Source organism: Asparagus officinalis, chromosome 3, assembly GCF_001876935.1.
Source record: "Asparagus officinalis chromosome 3, Aspof.V1, whole genome shotgun sequence".
Classification (NCBI taxonomy): Eukaryota; Viridiplantae; Streptophyta; class Magnoliopsida; order Asparagales; family Asparagaceae; genus Asparagus; species Asparagus officinalis.
In genome coordinates this window covers 7,604,517-7,619,865 of record NC_033796.1, presented here as the reverse complement: position 1 = coordinate 7,619,865, position 15,349 = coordinate 7,604,517, and the positions used below count along the sequence as shown (strand labels likewise).

General features: G+C 43.8%; 1 protein-coding gene across 1 annotated transcript in view; it reads left to right on the top strand.

Annotated features, from left to right (window-relative positions):
• The window catches only part of LOC109834566, a 3,871-nt gene continuing 2,857 nt past the window's right edge, over positions 14,336–15,349 (top strand). The window contains exons 1-2 of the mRNA XM_020402603.1: positions 14,336–15,176; positions 15,235–15,304. Of these exons, the coding sequence (XP_020258192.1) occupies positions 14,336–15,176; positions 15,235–15,304 (911 nt within the window). The remainder of the gene's footprint in view (positions 15,177–15,234; positions 15,305–15,349) is intronic.

The following is a 15,349-nucleotide window of genomic DNA, read 5'->3' as shown; positions in this document are numbered from 1 at the left end:
CAAATATTTGAGGAACTGAGGGATTTATTTTAGAATATCAAAGATTTAAGGAACTAATGTCGTAAAAAGTCTATTAATTTTTTATTTTTTATTTTGTAAACTATTTAATATTATTTTGTAATAACAATATTAAAATTTAAAAAATTAAAAAATATATTAATAGTCGTAATAATTTATTTATTTTATATTCACTATTAAATAATCCATTGAATTGATGCAGTACAAATCCACTGTTTTCGGAAAAAGTTGCCTTCATCATTGATTTCATTAAACTTCAATCGTTACAAATGAAATTCAAATAACAAAGAAATAAAAATTACAACTTTTCGAAAATAAACACAAGATCCTGTTTTGCGGTCTCTTGCTTGCGTGGGTCTTTGGCCTGTGACGGAGACGTCAATATCCGTGGACTACCTGGCAATCAGATCTGGTCCAGATCAATCGGACAGAGCTTCGTCAATCCGCGAGGGGATCTAGGAACTTCTGATCCAGAAAAATCGGACAGAGCTTCGTCGATCCGCGAGGGGATCTAGAAGCTTTGAAGCGTATATCTCGGATAAAGCGAGATATTAGCTCTTCTTAGTATTAACGCCAAGGGCTAATACTAAGGATCGGACGGGTGATGAAGATCTGATGAAGAATCCCCCTTGGAGCGATCGATTACTCTTCACTGCAGCAGGGCTTCGCCTCTTTCTTCTCCAAAATTCCAGATCTGCAAAAAGTGAGGCCAAGGGTCACTATTTATAGGCAAGAGGGGTGTAGGGTGTCTAGGAAAAGCCTAGACACCCCTAGGGTGTCTCCACAATTCCGAGACACCTCTGGGGTGTCTCCGAATTTTGGAGACACCTCTGGGGTGTCTCTGGGGTGTCTCTGGGGTGTCTCCGAATTCTGGAGACACCTCTGGGGTGTCTCCACATTCTGGAGACACCTCTGGGGTGTCTCCACATTCTGGAGACACCTCTGGGGTGTCTCCACATTCTGGAGACACCTCTGGGGTGTCTCCGAATTCTGGAGACACCTCTGGGGTGTCTCGGAATTTTGGAGACACCTCTGGGGTGTCTCTGAAATTCCGAGACGCTCCGTTGAGGTGCATTTGTCTGCTTCCGCCGTAAATTCTTCGTCCGAACTCGGATTTTAGTGATTCGAAGTGCGTTGGAAGCCGGACGAAGAGTTCGATCCGCTCTGGTGGTTGGATTATCTGTAGAGTGATCGAGGCATGAGGGGCATTGTCCTTTTTGTGAACATCACCGGATTCCTGATTGGCCCGGGTCTTCGTTGTTCCGAAATCCTATCAGCTCACGTAGCTCGTCGATTCACTTCAATCGTTCGTCGACGTCAATTGGACTCCTGTGGATCGGATAGTGACGTTCATCGTCGCTAGGGTTACGCGTTGACCGGCGTTGACCCTTAGGGTTTTGAATCGTCGAACGTCGATTGGTGTGGATTTTCATCCTCGAACGTTGACTTTTGTCGCAACGCGTTGACTGGCGTTGACCTAGGGTTACGCGTTGCCCGGCGTTGACCCTTAGGGTTTTGAATCGTCGAACGTCGATTGGTGTGGATTTTCATCCTCGAACGTTGACTTTTGTCGCAACGCGTTGACTGGCATTGACCTAGGGTTACGCGTTGACCGGCGTTGACCCTTAGGGTTTCGTGCATCGAATGTTGATTGGTGTGGATTTTCATCCTCGAACGTTGACTTTTGTCGCAACGCGTTGACTGGCGTTGACCTAGGGTTACGCGTTGACCGACGTGGACCCTTAGGGTTTCGAATCGTCAAACGTTGACTTTTGTCGCAACGCGTTGACTGGCTTTGACCTAGGGTTACGCGTTGACCGGCGTTGACCCAAGGGTTTTGGACCGCCGTGCGTTGACTTTTGTCGCAACGCGTTGAATGGCGTTGACCTGGGGTCACGCGTTGACCGGCGTTTACCCTAGGGTTTCTCATCGTCGAATGTTGATTTGTGTGAATTCATCAACATATTCAACAATCGGCGAAGAATCGGCGTGATTCGGGGTTCAGGAAAAAGTTCGGGGGGTCAAAATTCAGTCAAAACACCGTAGCGATGCCGTTGGCTCCCACTGTGGTCGCCAGCTTATTTTCGGAAAAAGTTGCCTTCATCATTGATTTCATTAAACTTCAATCGTTACAAATGAAATTCAAATAACAAAGAAATAAAAATTACAACTTTTCAAAAATAAACACAAGATCCTGTTTTGCGGTCTCTTGCTTGCGTGGGTCTTTGGCCTGTGACGGGGACGTTGATATCCGTGGACTACCTGGCAATCAGATCTGGTCCGGATCAATCGGACAGAGCTTCGTCAATCCGCGAGGGGATCTAGGAACTTCTGATCCAGAAAAATCGGACAGAGCTTCGTCGATCCGCGAGGGGATCTAGAAGCTTTGAAGCGTATATCTCGGATAAAGCGAGATATTAGCTCTTCTTAGTATTAACGCCAAGGGCTAATACTAAGGATCGGACGGGTGATGAAGATCTGATGAAGAATCCCCCTTGGAGCGATCGATTACTCTTCACTGCAGCAGGGCTTCGCCTCTTTCTCTCCAAAATTCCAGATCCTCCAAAAGTGAGGCCTAGGGGCACTATTTATAGGCAAAAAGGTGTATAGGGCGTCTCCACTTGGTGCAGACATCCCTGGGGTGTCTCCTAAAATCCGAGACACCCTTGGGGTGTCTCAGAAAATCCGAGACACCCCTAGGGTGTCTCGGAAATTCCGAGACACCCTTGGGGTGTCTCGGAAATTCCGAGACACCCTTGGGGTGTCTCGGTGTCTCCACATTCTGGAGACACCTCTGGGGTGTCTCCGAATTCTGGAGACACCTCTGGGGTGTCTCCACATTTTGGAGACACCTCTGGGGTGTCTTCGAATTCTGGAGACACCTCTGGGGTGTCTCCACATTCTGGAGACACCTCTGGGGTGTCTCCGAATTCTGGAGACACCTCTGGGGTGTCTCCACATTTTGGAGACACCTCTGGGGTGTCTCCGAATTCTGGAGACACCTCTGGGGTGTCTCCGAATTCTGGAGACACCTCTGGGGTGTCTCTGAAATTCCGAGACACTCCGTTGAGGTGCATTTGTCTGCTTCCGCCGTAAATTCTTCGTCCGAACTCGGATTTTAGTGATTCGAAGTGCGTTGGAAGCCGGACGAAGAGTTCTATCAGCTCCATTGGTTGGATTGCCTGTGGAATGAACGAGGCAAGAAGGGCGCTGTTCCTTTTGTAAACATCGCAGGGTTCCCGATTAGCCCGTGCCTTCGAAATCAGCTCACGTAGTTCGTCGATTCACTTCACTCGTTCATCGACGTCAATTAAACTCCTGTGGATCGCGTTCATCGTCGCTCTTTAACACTGAACCGTTCGTGGAGACCTATAGGCAATTTTCGATGCCTACATCCACAACAGCCCTTATATGTCAATGTCCACCCAAGATGCTCATCAAATTATGCACGACCATATGATGGGCACCGACAACGACCCTTCCCCCTCAACCACCACCACCTCCATTACCTGCACAACACACCCTATCTCCATTGCCCGCTCCACCGGTCTCTTTCCTAATCCATCTTCTCTGCCCCCTTCAAACATTACCCCAGCGCCACCATCAAACCAAGACCTTCCATCTATTCTTCCATTGGCACCGCCTTCACCAAAAGCCAAACCTTATCTCCATTGCCCGCTCCACCGGTCTCTTTCCTAATCCATCTTCTCTGCCCCCTTCAAACATTACCCCAGCGCCACCATCAAACCAAGACCTTCCATCTATTCTTCCATTGGCACCGCCTTCACCAAAAGCCTCCACCACTACTGTCAAGTTTGGCCATCAAGGAAAGCTACTTAATAAATTTAGTTGGAAACTATAAAAATAGTTTCACTTCTAGTTTCCTGTTTGCTTTGTTCATTTTAGTTGGTAATCTTTGAAGAATTACAGAGAAACATGAAAAATCAACAGAGAGTTGGGCGGTCGATCGGCCCGGTCGACCGCAAACGTGCACCAAATCAGACTGTGAAGCAGAGAGTTGGGCGGTCGACCGACGCGGTCGACCGGAGCTGGTGGCGGTCGACCGGCGCGGTCGACCGAGGATGACTGTAGGATTTTCTGCTCTCGGGTTTGATGATTCGGTCGACCGGTGCGGTCGACCGCGAGACCTGCGCGGTCGACCGACGATGATCTGGGCTGGGCCTTTCGGTTTTTGACCCGTTTCATTTCTGAGTTGTATATAACTCAAATCCTGATTGTTTAGGGTTAAGGCAAGGACGAATTTGAGACGATTTTGAGCAGCCTCTAAGAGAGATTTGTTGCATCCAATTGTGGGAGAGCTTTGAGAGATCAAGTACTTTGTTTTAGGGTTTGGTCTGAGAGATTTGTAACCCTATTTGTATTCCCTTGATTTCTAGTAGTAAAATCTCCCCCCTCCTTGCCCCGTGGACGTAGGCAACTTGCCGAACCACGTAAATTCTTTGTTCTTGCTTGTGGTTGTGTTTTGCATATTGTTTGTGATTTGGTTCGAGTTATTGTTTGTGTTGCCCTAGAAAGCTTCCGCCGCGCACAACAATTGGTATCAGAGCTAGATCGACAACATGGGAGATGCAAGCACGTCAGGTTCGTCTCTAACAAAGGCGATACAGAGTCTGAGCATCAATAACACGAAGATTGATGTTCCGAAGTTCGATGGCAAGATCAATTTTGGATTGTGGAGGTGTCAGGTGATGGATGCTTTGGATGCACAGAATTTGGAGGAGACTCTTGAGTTAAAAGAGAAACCCGCTGAGTTGGAGGATAAGGTTTGGAGAAAGATGAACAGTAGAGCTTGTGGTGTTATTAGGTCATGCTTGACGCCGGATCTTATTTATGATGTTATGAATGAGACGTCGGCGAAGAAGATGTGGGAAACACTCAATGAGAAATATCTTACGAAGAGCATTGAGAATCAGCTTCACTTGAAGAAGAGATTTTACCAGTTCAAGATGAAGAGGGGAGTTTCCATCAGAGAGCATGTCAATAATTTCACTAAGCTACTTTCAGATATGGCCAATGTTGATAATATAGTTGAGGATGAAGACAAGGCGATGCTACTTCTGTGTTCGTTACCCGAAGATGATTATGGTACGTTCGTTCTCACTATGATCAATGGAAGAACTACAGTTAGCTACAAGGAGGTGACCTCAGGTTTGGTGAACTATGAGTTGAGGAAGAGTGATGGTGAACCGTCCGAGAAGGCATCGGGAGTGCATTAGCAGTTCGAGGCCGAGATCCAAATCGTCGTCAGTTCAACCGCTCAAAGTCAAAGAATAGGAGTGCCTATAAGAGTGTTGGTAGAAATCAATGTCGGTATTGTAAAGAAGAAGGACATTGGAAGATTGACTGTCCAAAGTGGAAAGAAAAAGCCGGGAAGAATAAGGGGAAAGCTGCACAAGCTTCAGAAGTGAATGTTGCAAAAACTATTGGTGAGCATTCAGATTCAGAGTCTTTAGGCTATTCATGCCCTGCTTTACCGTCGGTTTGCTATGCGGATTCCACAGAGTGGATGATGGATTCGGGAGCTACATATCACATCTGCCCTAAGAGGGAGTGGTTTTTTAGCTTTGAGGAGCTGGAAAGAGGGGGATGTCGTGCTTATGAGTAATGATCACGTATGCCCTATTGTTGGTATTGGTTCAGTCCGGATCAGGATGCATGATGGTGTAGTGAGGGAATTGATGGATGTGAGGTTCGTGCCGCAGTTGACGAAGAACATCATTTCTCTTAGGACTTTGGAGGCAGCAGGATATCGAGTGATCTTAGAGGATGCTACAGTGAAGGTCACGAAGGGTTCTATGGTGGTGATGCGAGGTGTCAGGGAAAACAACCTATACTACTTGAAGGGCAAGACAGTTACAGGGGGTCTGGCAGCTTCTATCACTACAGAGGAGGACACTACCACCTTATGGCACATGAGACTTGGACACACAGGTGATAAGTCCCTACAGTCATTGGCAAAATAGGGGCTATTAAAAGGTGCTAAGACCTGCAAGATGGAATTGTGTGAGCATTCTGTACTTGGGAAGAAGACTAGAGTGAAGTTTGGCACCGCTGTTCATAATACCCGAGGTACATTGGATTATATTCACACAGACGTTTGGGGTCCTTCCAAGAACACATCTCTTGGTGGGGCCAACTATTTTGTCACTTTCATTGATGATTATTCCAGGAGGAATTGGGTATACCCGATGAAGCATAAACATCAGGTCCTGGATATTTTTGTGGAGTGGAAAAAGAAAGTGGAGCTGCAGACAGGTAGAAAGGTGAAGACTCTACGTTCAGATAATGGTGGAGAGTACAAGAGTGATCCGTTTCTGCAGTTTTGTCGGGATCACGGCATTAGAAGACACTTCACAGTTCGAGAGACACCGTAACAGAACGGGGTGGCTGGGAGATTGAACCGTACCTTGCTGGAGAAGGTGCGGTGTATGATGACACAGAGTGGATTGCCTAGATCTTTTTGGGCCGAGGCAATAGTTTATGCGAGCCATCTCGTGAACAGGTTGCCGTGCACTGCGATAGACGGGAAGACTCCTTTGGAGCGTTGGTTTGGTTCGGTGGCTAGTGACTATGAGTCGCTTCGGATATTCGGGTGTCCAGCTTATTATCATGTCAGTGATGGTAAATTAAATCCGAGAGCGAGGAAAGCAGTCTTTGTGGGATTTAGAGATGGAGTCAAAGGCTTCAAGTTATGGGATCCACAGGACAAGAAGATAGTCATTAGAAGAGATGTCACATTTGACGAGGCGTACATGATGAGGTCTCGAGCCCCTCAGCAGGTGGAGGGAGACCAGACAAGAGAGATATCGCAGCAGGTGGAGGATGATGTGACTCCACCCACTCCAGAGAGCACTGTATCTATTGAGGCTCCTACAGAGGTGACACTGGAGGGAGATGAGATGACAGCCGGGCAGATACAGGATACAGTGGATCATGGGACTCATGTCATGTTCAGAGGACCATTGCAGCAGATAGACCGAGGAGAGAGATTCGTCTGCCAGCTAGGTATAATGATGTCATGGTCGCATATGCATTATCAGTGGAGGTCGTTGACGATATGGTTCCAGTCGCATTCAGGGAGGCAGAGTCTAGCCCCGATTCGATCAGGTGGAGGGAAGCTATGAAGGAGGAGATGCGGTCTCTTCAGAAGAACGACATTTGGGCACTTGCACAGCTACCTAAGGATAAGAAAGCTATTGGTTGCAAGTGGGTATATGCGAAGAAGGAGTGATCTTCTATTGGGGACATTCGGTTCAAAGCCAGATTGGTTGCCAAGGGATATGCACAGCTTGAGGGCATTGATTACAACGAGGTATTTTCACCCGTTGTGAAGCATTCGTCGATTCGGATTTTATTGGTGTTGGTGGCACAGTTAGATTTGGATTTGGTCCAGATGGATGTGAAGACAGCCTTTCTACACGGTGATTTAGATGAGGAGATCTACATGACACAACCACAGGGTTTCAAAGCTGCAGGAAAGGAAAATTTGGTTTGTAAGCTGAAGAAGTCTCTTTATGGTTTGAAGCAGTCACCAAGACAGTGGTATAAGAGATTCGACGGCTTTATGATTGGCCGAGGGTACACGAGGAGCCCATATGACCCATGTGTTTATATGCACAAGCTACAGGATGGTGAGCTCATATATTTGCTTTTATATGTTGATGATATGCTTATTGCTTCCAGGAATTCTTCAGCTATTCGAAAGCTGAAAGAGGAGTTATCATCCGAGTTTGAGATGAAGGATCTTGGAGAGGCAAAGAAGATATTGGGTATGGAGATCGAGAGAGACAGGGTGAGAGGGAGTTTGAAGCTTACACAGAAGAGCTACTTGCAGAAGATGTTGAAGAAATTCAGCTTTGATGGCAATGCAAAAGCAGTTAGCACACCATTGGCTCCCCACTTCAAGCTTTCAGCGTTGATGTCACCTGTTTCAGTTGAGGACAGAGATTATATGTCGAAGGTCCCATATGCTAGTGCAGTAGGTAGCTTGATGTATGCGATGGTGTGTACGAGGCCAGATTTGTCACAGGCCGTGAGCATGGTATCGAGATACATGCATGACCCCGGGAAGGGTCACTGGGAGGCCGTGAAGTGGATTCTACGGTATGTTCGAGGCACCGTATGTTGAAGGTCCCATATGCCAGTGTAGTAGGTAGCTTGATGTATGCGATGGTGTGTACGAGGCCAGATTTGTCACAGGCCGTGAGCATGGTATCGAGATACATGCACGACCCCGGGAAGGGTCACTGGGAGGCCGTGAAGTGGATTCTACGGTATGTTCGAGGCACCGTGGATGTTAGTTTAGTATTTCAGAAGGATGAGAAGGATGGGCATGATTGTATTAGATATGTGGATTCAGATTATGCTGAAGATCTTAACAAACGCCGGTCTACTTCAGATTATGCTTTTACATTGGCAGGTGCACCTGTATGTTGGCGTTGCACGCTTCAGTCCATAGTGGCTCTCTCTACTACAGAGGCAGAGTATATGATGGTGACTGAAGCAATTAAGGAGGCTTTATGGTTGCGTGGATTATTGGAGGACTTGGGGATTGCTCAGGAGACTACACGGATATATTGTGATAGCATGTGTTTGGCGAAGAACCAGGTTTATCATGCGCGCACGAAGCACATCGACGTCAGATTCCACTTTGTTCGGGACGTCTTGGATGATGGAGATGTCATATTGGAGAAGGTCCACACAAATGACAACCCTGCAGATATATTGACCAAAGTTGTTTCAGGAGTGAAATTTGGTCATTGTTTGAAGCTTTTGAACATCCTTCAGTGCTGAGGCCTTTGGAGGCCATTTGGGTGAACTATGTTCGGCTTGATTCCTTGGGCAAGAGGATACGTAGGCAGTCTTTCAGATGCAGCCGGTTTGATCAGTTGATTCAGATGGGGGGGAGATCAAGTTTCAGCTCTAGATTGGTTCCCTGGATTGTTGAGGGACTATTGGATGATCTGGTGTCGGCTCAGTTTTGACGGAAACATTCGCCGAGGTGGAGAATTGAAGAATTACAGAGAAACAGGAAAAATCAGCAGAGAGTTGGGCGGTCGACCGGCCCGGTCGACCGCAAACGTGCACCAAATCAGACTGGGAAGCAGAGAGTTGGGCGGTCGACCGACGCGGTCGACCGGAGCTGGTGGCGGTCGACCGGCGCGGTCGACCGAGGATGACTGTAGGATTTTCTGCTCTCGGGTTTGATGATTCGGTCGACCGGTGCGGTCGACCGCGAGACCTGCGCGGTCGACTGCCGCGGTCGACCTATTTGTATTCCCTTGATTTCTAGTAGTAAAATCTCCCCCCTCCTTGCCTCGTGGACGTAGGCAACTTGCCGAACCACGTAAATTCTTTGTTCTTGCTGTGATTGTGGTTTGCATATTATTTGTGGTTTAGTTCGAGTTATTGTTCGTGTTGCCCTAGAAAGCTTCCGCCGCGCACAACAATCTTGAGTGAGCCTTGCTGTGAGCATACATCTAACACATGCTAGTCAGCTTGAAAATAGGTAGGTTAATGAGGAGTTGTGTAGGTTGAAGGTTAATGTCATATTGGTTTGTGAGAATGCAGAGTGGAAAGGAAGTGTGTTGGAATATGATGAAAAAGGTGATAATTTATAGTAGAATGGGCTACTGTTTAGAATTGAAGCAGTCACATGGGAGTTAATGGGTGTCATTGAAATTGATGGGTCATCTCTACAAGTTGAAACGTCTACACATAAATTTCGTATGGATCTATATAATGCTATGGGGACCACTTACAGAATTAGAAAAGGATGAACATTGTTCTAAGTTGATTACATTTTACTTTTCATGTATAAAAATAACGGTAATAGTATGAATTGAAAAGACATGTGAAATAGTAGAGAGAGTGGATGGAGGATGTCATTTAAGATATTAAATGTAGAGAATAAATGTATTTAATTAAAAAACTATAAATAAGATAATTATTAAAAATAATTATTATTTTTATTTAAGTATGCATGTATGTTCATGTATATATGTGTTGTACATAAGTATGCATGTGTTTTTGAAGGTACTTTGAAAAAAAAATGTTTTAATATGACAACTCATTTTATAATAGTATTCGATATCAATATAGTTGTAAAGTCACCTGAATCGGAGCCAGCTTAGTCGCAGTTTACCTTTACATACACGACCTAAAAGCTGCAGTTTGTTCTTTAACTGCCTGATAAACCATTTATTTATCTTTTTACATGATATAATAAAGTTGTACTTATATTACTACCACCTAACTTAATTAAGCTTACTTGTACATGGTAAATTCAAATCTTATTTAAATTGATATTGCTGAGCTTAAACTTCGAGTTTCACTTTCCCACATTCTATTGAAAATCTAGCATGTTTCATTCTCTGTTCTTTTTATAAGCACTGAGACAGGGTTCGTTACTGTTATTTACAAAATTGGTGTAGATAGTTCATGAACCACAAACATAACAAATTACAATATAATCACAGGTAATTAGCAAAATTTCTCCTGTCCACGTAACTATGTGGATACATTATCTTCTTAATCTACCGGTATGAACGCAGCAAGTAAGAAAAGAAAACATGTTACGTTAACTTCCATAATACATGTCCTCTTCTACCGGTATGAACGCAGCAAGTAAGAAAAGAAAACATGTTACGTTAACTTCCATAATACATGTCCTCTACATGCAGGCTTTATATTAACATTTAGACAACATAAACCGCTAACAACCTTAAAGTACACAACTATCCAAAATGGGAAAGAGGAAAATACATTATAGTCTGATGAACCACATGTGGCTAAGAAAAAGTTTACAACAAATAACTACCTAAAAAAAACTAAAGCTGAGAATGTGATAGGACAAAAGGTGATCTCTGCTGCTGGACTTGATCCTTAAAGTACTATTGGTCCTGCGAAGAAGAACAGTTCCCAAGTCTGGGGCGAGCAAACCTCAGAGGAGTCAGAAAACTCCCAACAAGCATGTAAAATGAGGAAATGGTGCGCGTGTTAGTGTATGTGGCATATAAAGAAAAGATGAATTCTAAATAAACAATGTTGAAAAAACATGCTAATCATAGAGATCAAGATAATGTCCATCACCAAACACACAAGCGTATTATTATTATTTTAAAATATTATTTGAATTAGAAAAGAATATTTTTATGCATATAAATCGGTTCCCCGTAAATCATCTCGGGAACACGGCTTCAAGTCAAGTATTGGCACTTTGGCCCGGGTATATATAACTCATGATATCAGGAATGCACATGTGCTTGTTTATATACATGTTGTATTCTCCGTCTAATTACCCTTTATAAACCCCATGTTTGTCGGTTTAATTTAAGTGATTGTGCATGAAATATTGTGCACTAACCACAGAGTTACCGTTGAACGACTTTTGTGAGACTATGGAAATAACCGTGACCCAGAACATGTCCAATCAAGATGGGCGCATCGTCTAGTGATGCTACAATAATAATAGCCAAGGAAAATCTCATATCGGGATATCAATATCGAGAGCATAGCCATGCTATGAAAGCACGCTCATAAATCATATTTTTAACAGGAGTCGTCTTCATGCACAGTCTCTCCTATTGGACGACAACTAAGTGATCAAGCAACAATTTTTCATAAAGTCATGCATGTCAACCACATTAAGTTCATAACAAGTACAAATCGATTATTCATGTATTGTATTGTCTATGTCACCAGATCGTGCTTCTGATTTCAAATATTTGATGTAAAGTGGAGATGGAAGTTAAGTGTGCACGTCATCTAGAATAAATTAACTGGCAAATGGGTGTCCACGAAGGAATCACCAATTGTTTCGGAAGGAACCACTAGTACAAAATGAGGCATCCTAGACGGAAAATTCCGTCTAGGATACTCATATTTCCGTCTAAAAAAACTATCACAGACGGAATTCCGTCTAGGATGTGAGCCGAGTATGTTGCCGTCTAGGATGTGGTCGGAATTTCCATCTAGGATTCATCGTAGACGGATAATTCTAGACGGAAATAAAATCCGTTTAGAAAGCTTCCTAGACGGAAATTTAGACCTAAGCACCAGCTACTAGGAAGAGTTAGCTACCACTAAATAAGGACGACTTATTGAAACCTAATATTAACAGTTCCCTCGTACCAGGCTAAAGTACATCAAGAAAAGGAGAACGCAGCAAAGGCTTTGCATGAAAAATGAAGATATTTTTAATATCCAATATTGGTGAAAGTTATGTTTTCGAGTTATCAAAAGTTAAATGTCAACAGATAGTAGTCCAATAAATTAATGTGGTATGAGATGATGATGAGCTCTATAGTTTTCTTACTCTCAAACAGTTTATTGTTACAGGAAATATTTACCTGAAAATTAACACAGTTTCAGATACATCTAGATGGCCAATGCAAGCACAGAACTGCAAAGCAAAATACTAGTTGCCTATTACCTAGCAGATCTTATAGTACAATCAGCAACTTAAATTTCTCAAATTTGGAATCGACACCTGTTAGTATTTGTTTGTAAAAAACAAAATAGTGCCACATTAGAATTTTGAACATTCTTTTAGAGGTTTAAAAGCATTGAATGCTTATTGGGCTTTGAATAATGGATCAAAGTGTAGGCTTCTAAACCCGCGTGCGGGTAGCGCGAATAATGCGCGATTTATATATATAATTATATATTGAATATATTTTATTTTTAATGTTATTTCGAATTTTAAAAAATTATAAAAAGACAAGTGACTGTTGAAAAGTGGCTGTTTGTTCCAAGGGGTGTTTTGAAAAGTTGTGACTGTTGGAAGCACCTTTTCAAAACTATAAATAGTTTATGTTTTCAGATATCTTTCAACAATTCTTTTTCTGAATCTTTTCTATCAAAAACTTCTACAATATTACAAACTTGTTTCACAACGAATTAAGGAAAATTCCAGATTTGCTTACTGGAATTTTCATTTTCTGTTGTATCCTGGGAAGAAAATTTGCATTAACCCGAAGCAACTTTGAATATCAAGTGGGGGCAAATATTTCTTTAAGGAAAGTGTTTCACGCCTCAGAATTTCTGTCTCCTTAATTGTTAAATCTAACAACACCTCCTCAAGATACTACATAGAAGAAGAAATCTCACCTGGAAAACCATCAACGCATGAAATCAGATGTTTCCGATGTTCCTCATCTAAGTTTTGGAAAAAAAAACACAGCCTACATGAACTAGTTCGCCGTTGAAATTTTGCATGGAATAAAGTAAACGTTTCAAGCAGTGTTAAAGACTGGAGCGACGAAAGTTCTACTTACCAAAAAGAATCGCAAATTGAACTTTTGGGTAAGTTTGAGAAGGCAGTTTCAAGCCTATTGTTGAGTATATTGTATAGGATACTTATGTATCGGCTCTGTATCTTATCGGGTCTGTATCTAGTTTAGGCCCATTAGGTATTTGTATATAAACCTTTGTATCGTTCATTATTAAGCAAGAGAGTTATTTTTGCTGTCAAAACAATAAGAATATAAAACAAATTAAGGAGTTAGAAAATTCAGGCCTGATTGGGAGCAGTCGTGATATCACTGCCCTAGAAGATTAAGGACCCGCCTATCGCCCTGGCGCAGTTTGTCCTCTCTCCCCTAGCGGTAAAAACCCCCGGAATCGGCCGGCCTCTGCACTCGGGCGTAAGACACAGAGCTTATGCTCAGACGAAAACAGTTGCCCAGAAAATAGAATATGTAAATATGTAGCCGAAATCTTTTCTTGGAGGTATAAGAGTAGAGAAGAGAAGAGAGTGGGTAGAGTTTTCCTCTTCGTTGGTGTGTTCTGAATGAGCTCCAAGCCTCCTTTTATAGGTGATGAAAGGTGTAACCCCCGCTGAATCCAAGGGACCGTTACGCACGGTTAATGCTTCCGTTACCCGCATGCAGCCGTTACAAAATGTGTAAAACGTGCAAAAATGAAGACTTGAGAAGCAAAAGTGTGCGGCTGCGGCAAGGCGTGCGGGCGAGGCGCGGCGTGGCGTGCGGGCGGGCGTGGCGAGGCGCGGCGCGGCGTGCGTGCGCGCGCGCGCGCGTGTGTGGTAGAACCGCAAAGCCCACAAAACCCAAAACACTATTCAAAGCCCAATAAGGAGAGAACCATTATATGCCCTTTACTATTCATCTCATTTTCCGATGTGGGACTATTCACAAAGGCAAAATTGCCTTTTCATGAATAAGTTTCCAACATTTTTCTCATCATGGTATCAGAGACGAAACAAAAACCCTAGCCTCCCTATAATATTTTTTCGAACCCACCCCCCCACCGAAACCCGATCTCGCCGCCGGTCAACATGTCCGACGATGACAACAAACGCAAGGCTGCCGAGCTGGCAGCGCAGAAAGCCGCCGAGGCTGCGAAGTCAACGACGTTCGACCACGATTCGGATCACGATGATCCGGATGCAGAAGTTATTTATCGAAAGCTTGATCCATCATCCCCTTATTTTCTTGGTTCCAATGATCATTCTGGAAACATGATTTGTACGGTGAAATTGAATGGTGAAAATTATGAACGATGGGCACGTTCCATGCGCTTGTCTCTGAGGGGAAAACGTAAATGGGGATTTGTTGATGGTAGTATTCGAAAACCGGTGAATCCAATTTATTTGGTTGACTGGGATGCAGTCCAATCAACTCTAGTTCAATGGATTATGAATTCCATTGAGGAGAATCAGAAAAATTCGATTCCTTATTTCGAGGAAGCCAAGCCTTTGTGGGATTTGTTGCAGAGGAGATTTACTGTGAGCAATGGGCAGCGTCAACAAGAGTTGAAATATGAGTTGGCTCAATGTAAGCAGACAGCTACTATGTCGGTTGCCTCCTACTTTGGTAAACTGGAGAAACTCTGGGATGAAATTGACAACTATAATCCTGTTCCTGCATGTATTTGTGGTATGAGTGAAGAATTTCAGAAGAAGAAAGACGAGGCCAAATTCCATGATTTTCTGTTTGGCATTAATCAGGAGAGATATGGGAACTTGCGTTCTCAATTATTGGCGCAAGACCCGTTACCAACCTTGGATTGGGCATTTAAAGCGATGAACCAAGAAGAACAATTGCAAAAGAGGAATGCTGTGGTGAAATCTGATGCAGTAGATGTGATGACTTTTGCAGTTCAAGGTACCAACAAAGGTACTCCTGATTCTAAACCGCGATTTCTTCCTAATGTTACATGTACTTACTGTCATAGAGTTGGGCATGAGGAAGCCACATGTTATGGGAAACATGGTTTTCCGGAGTGGTGGGGAAATCGACCCCAGGTTCGAGGAAGGAACAACCCCAACAAGGGGGCTGTCCGTGGACGA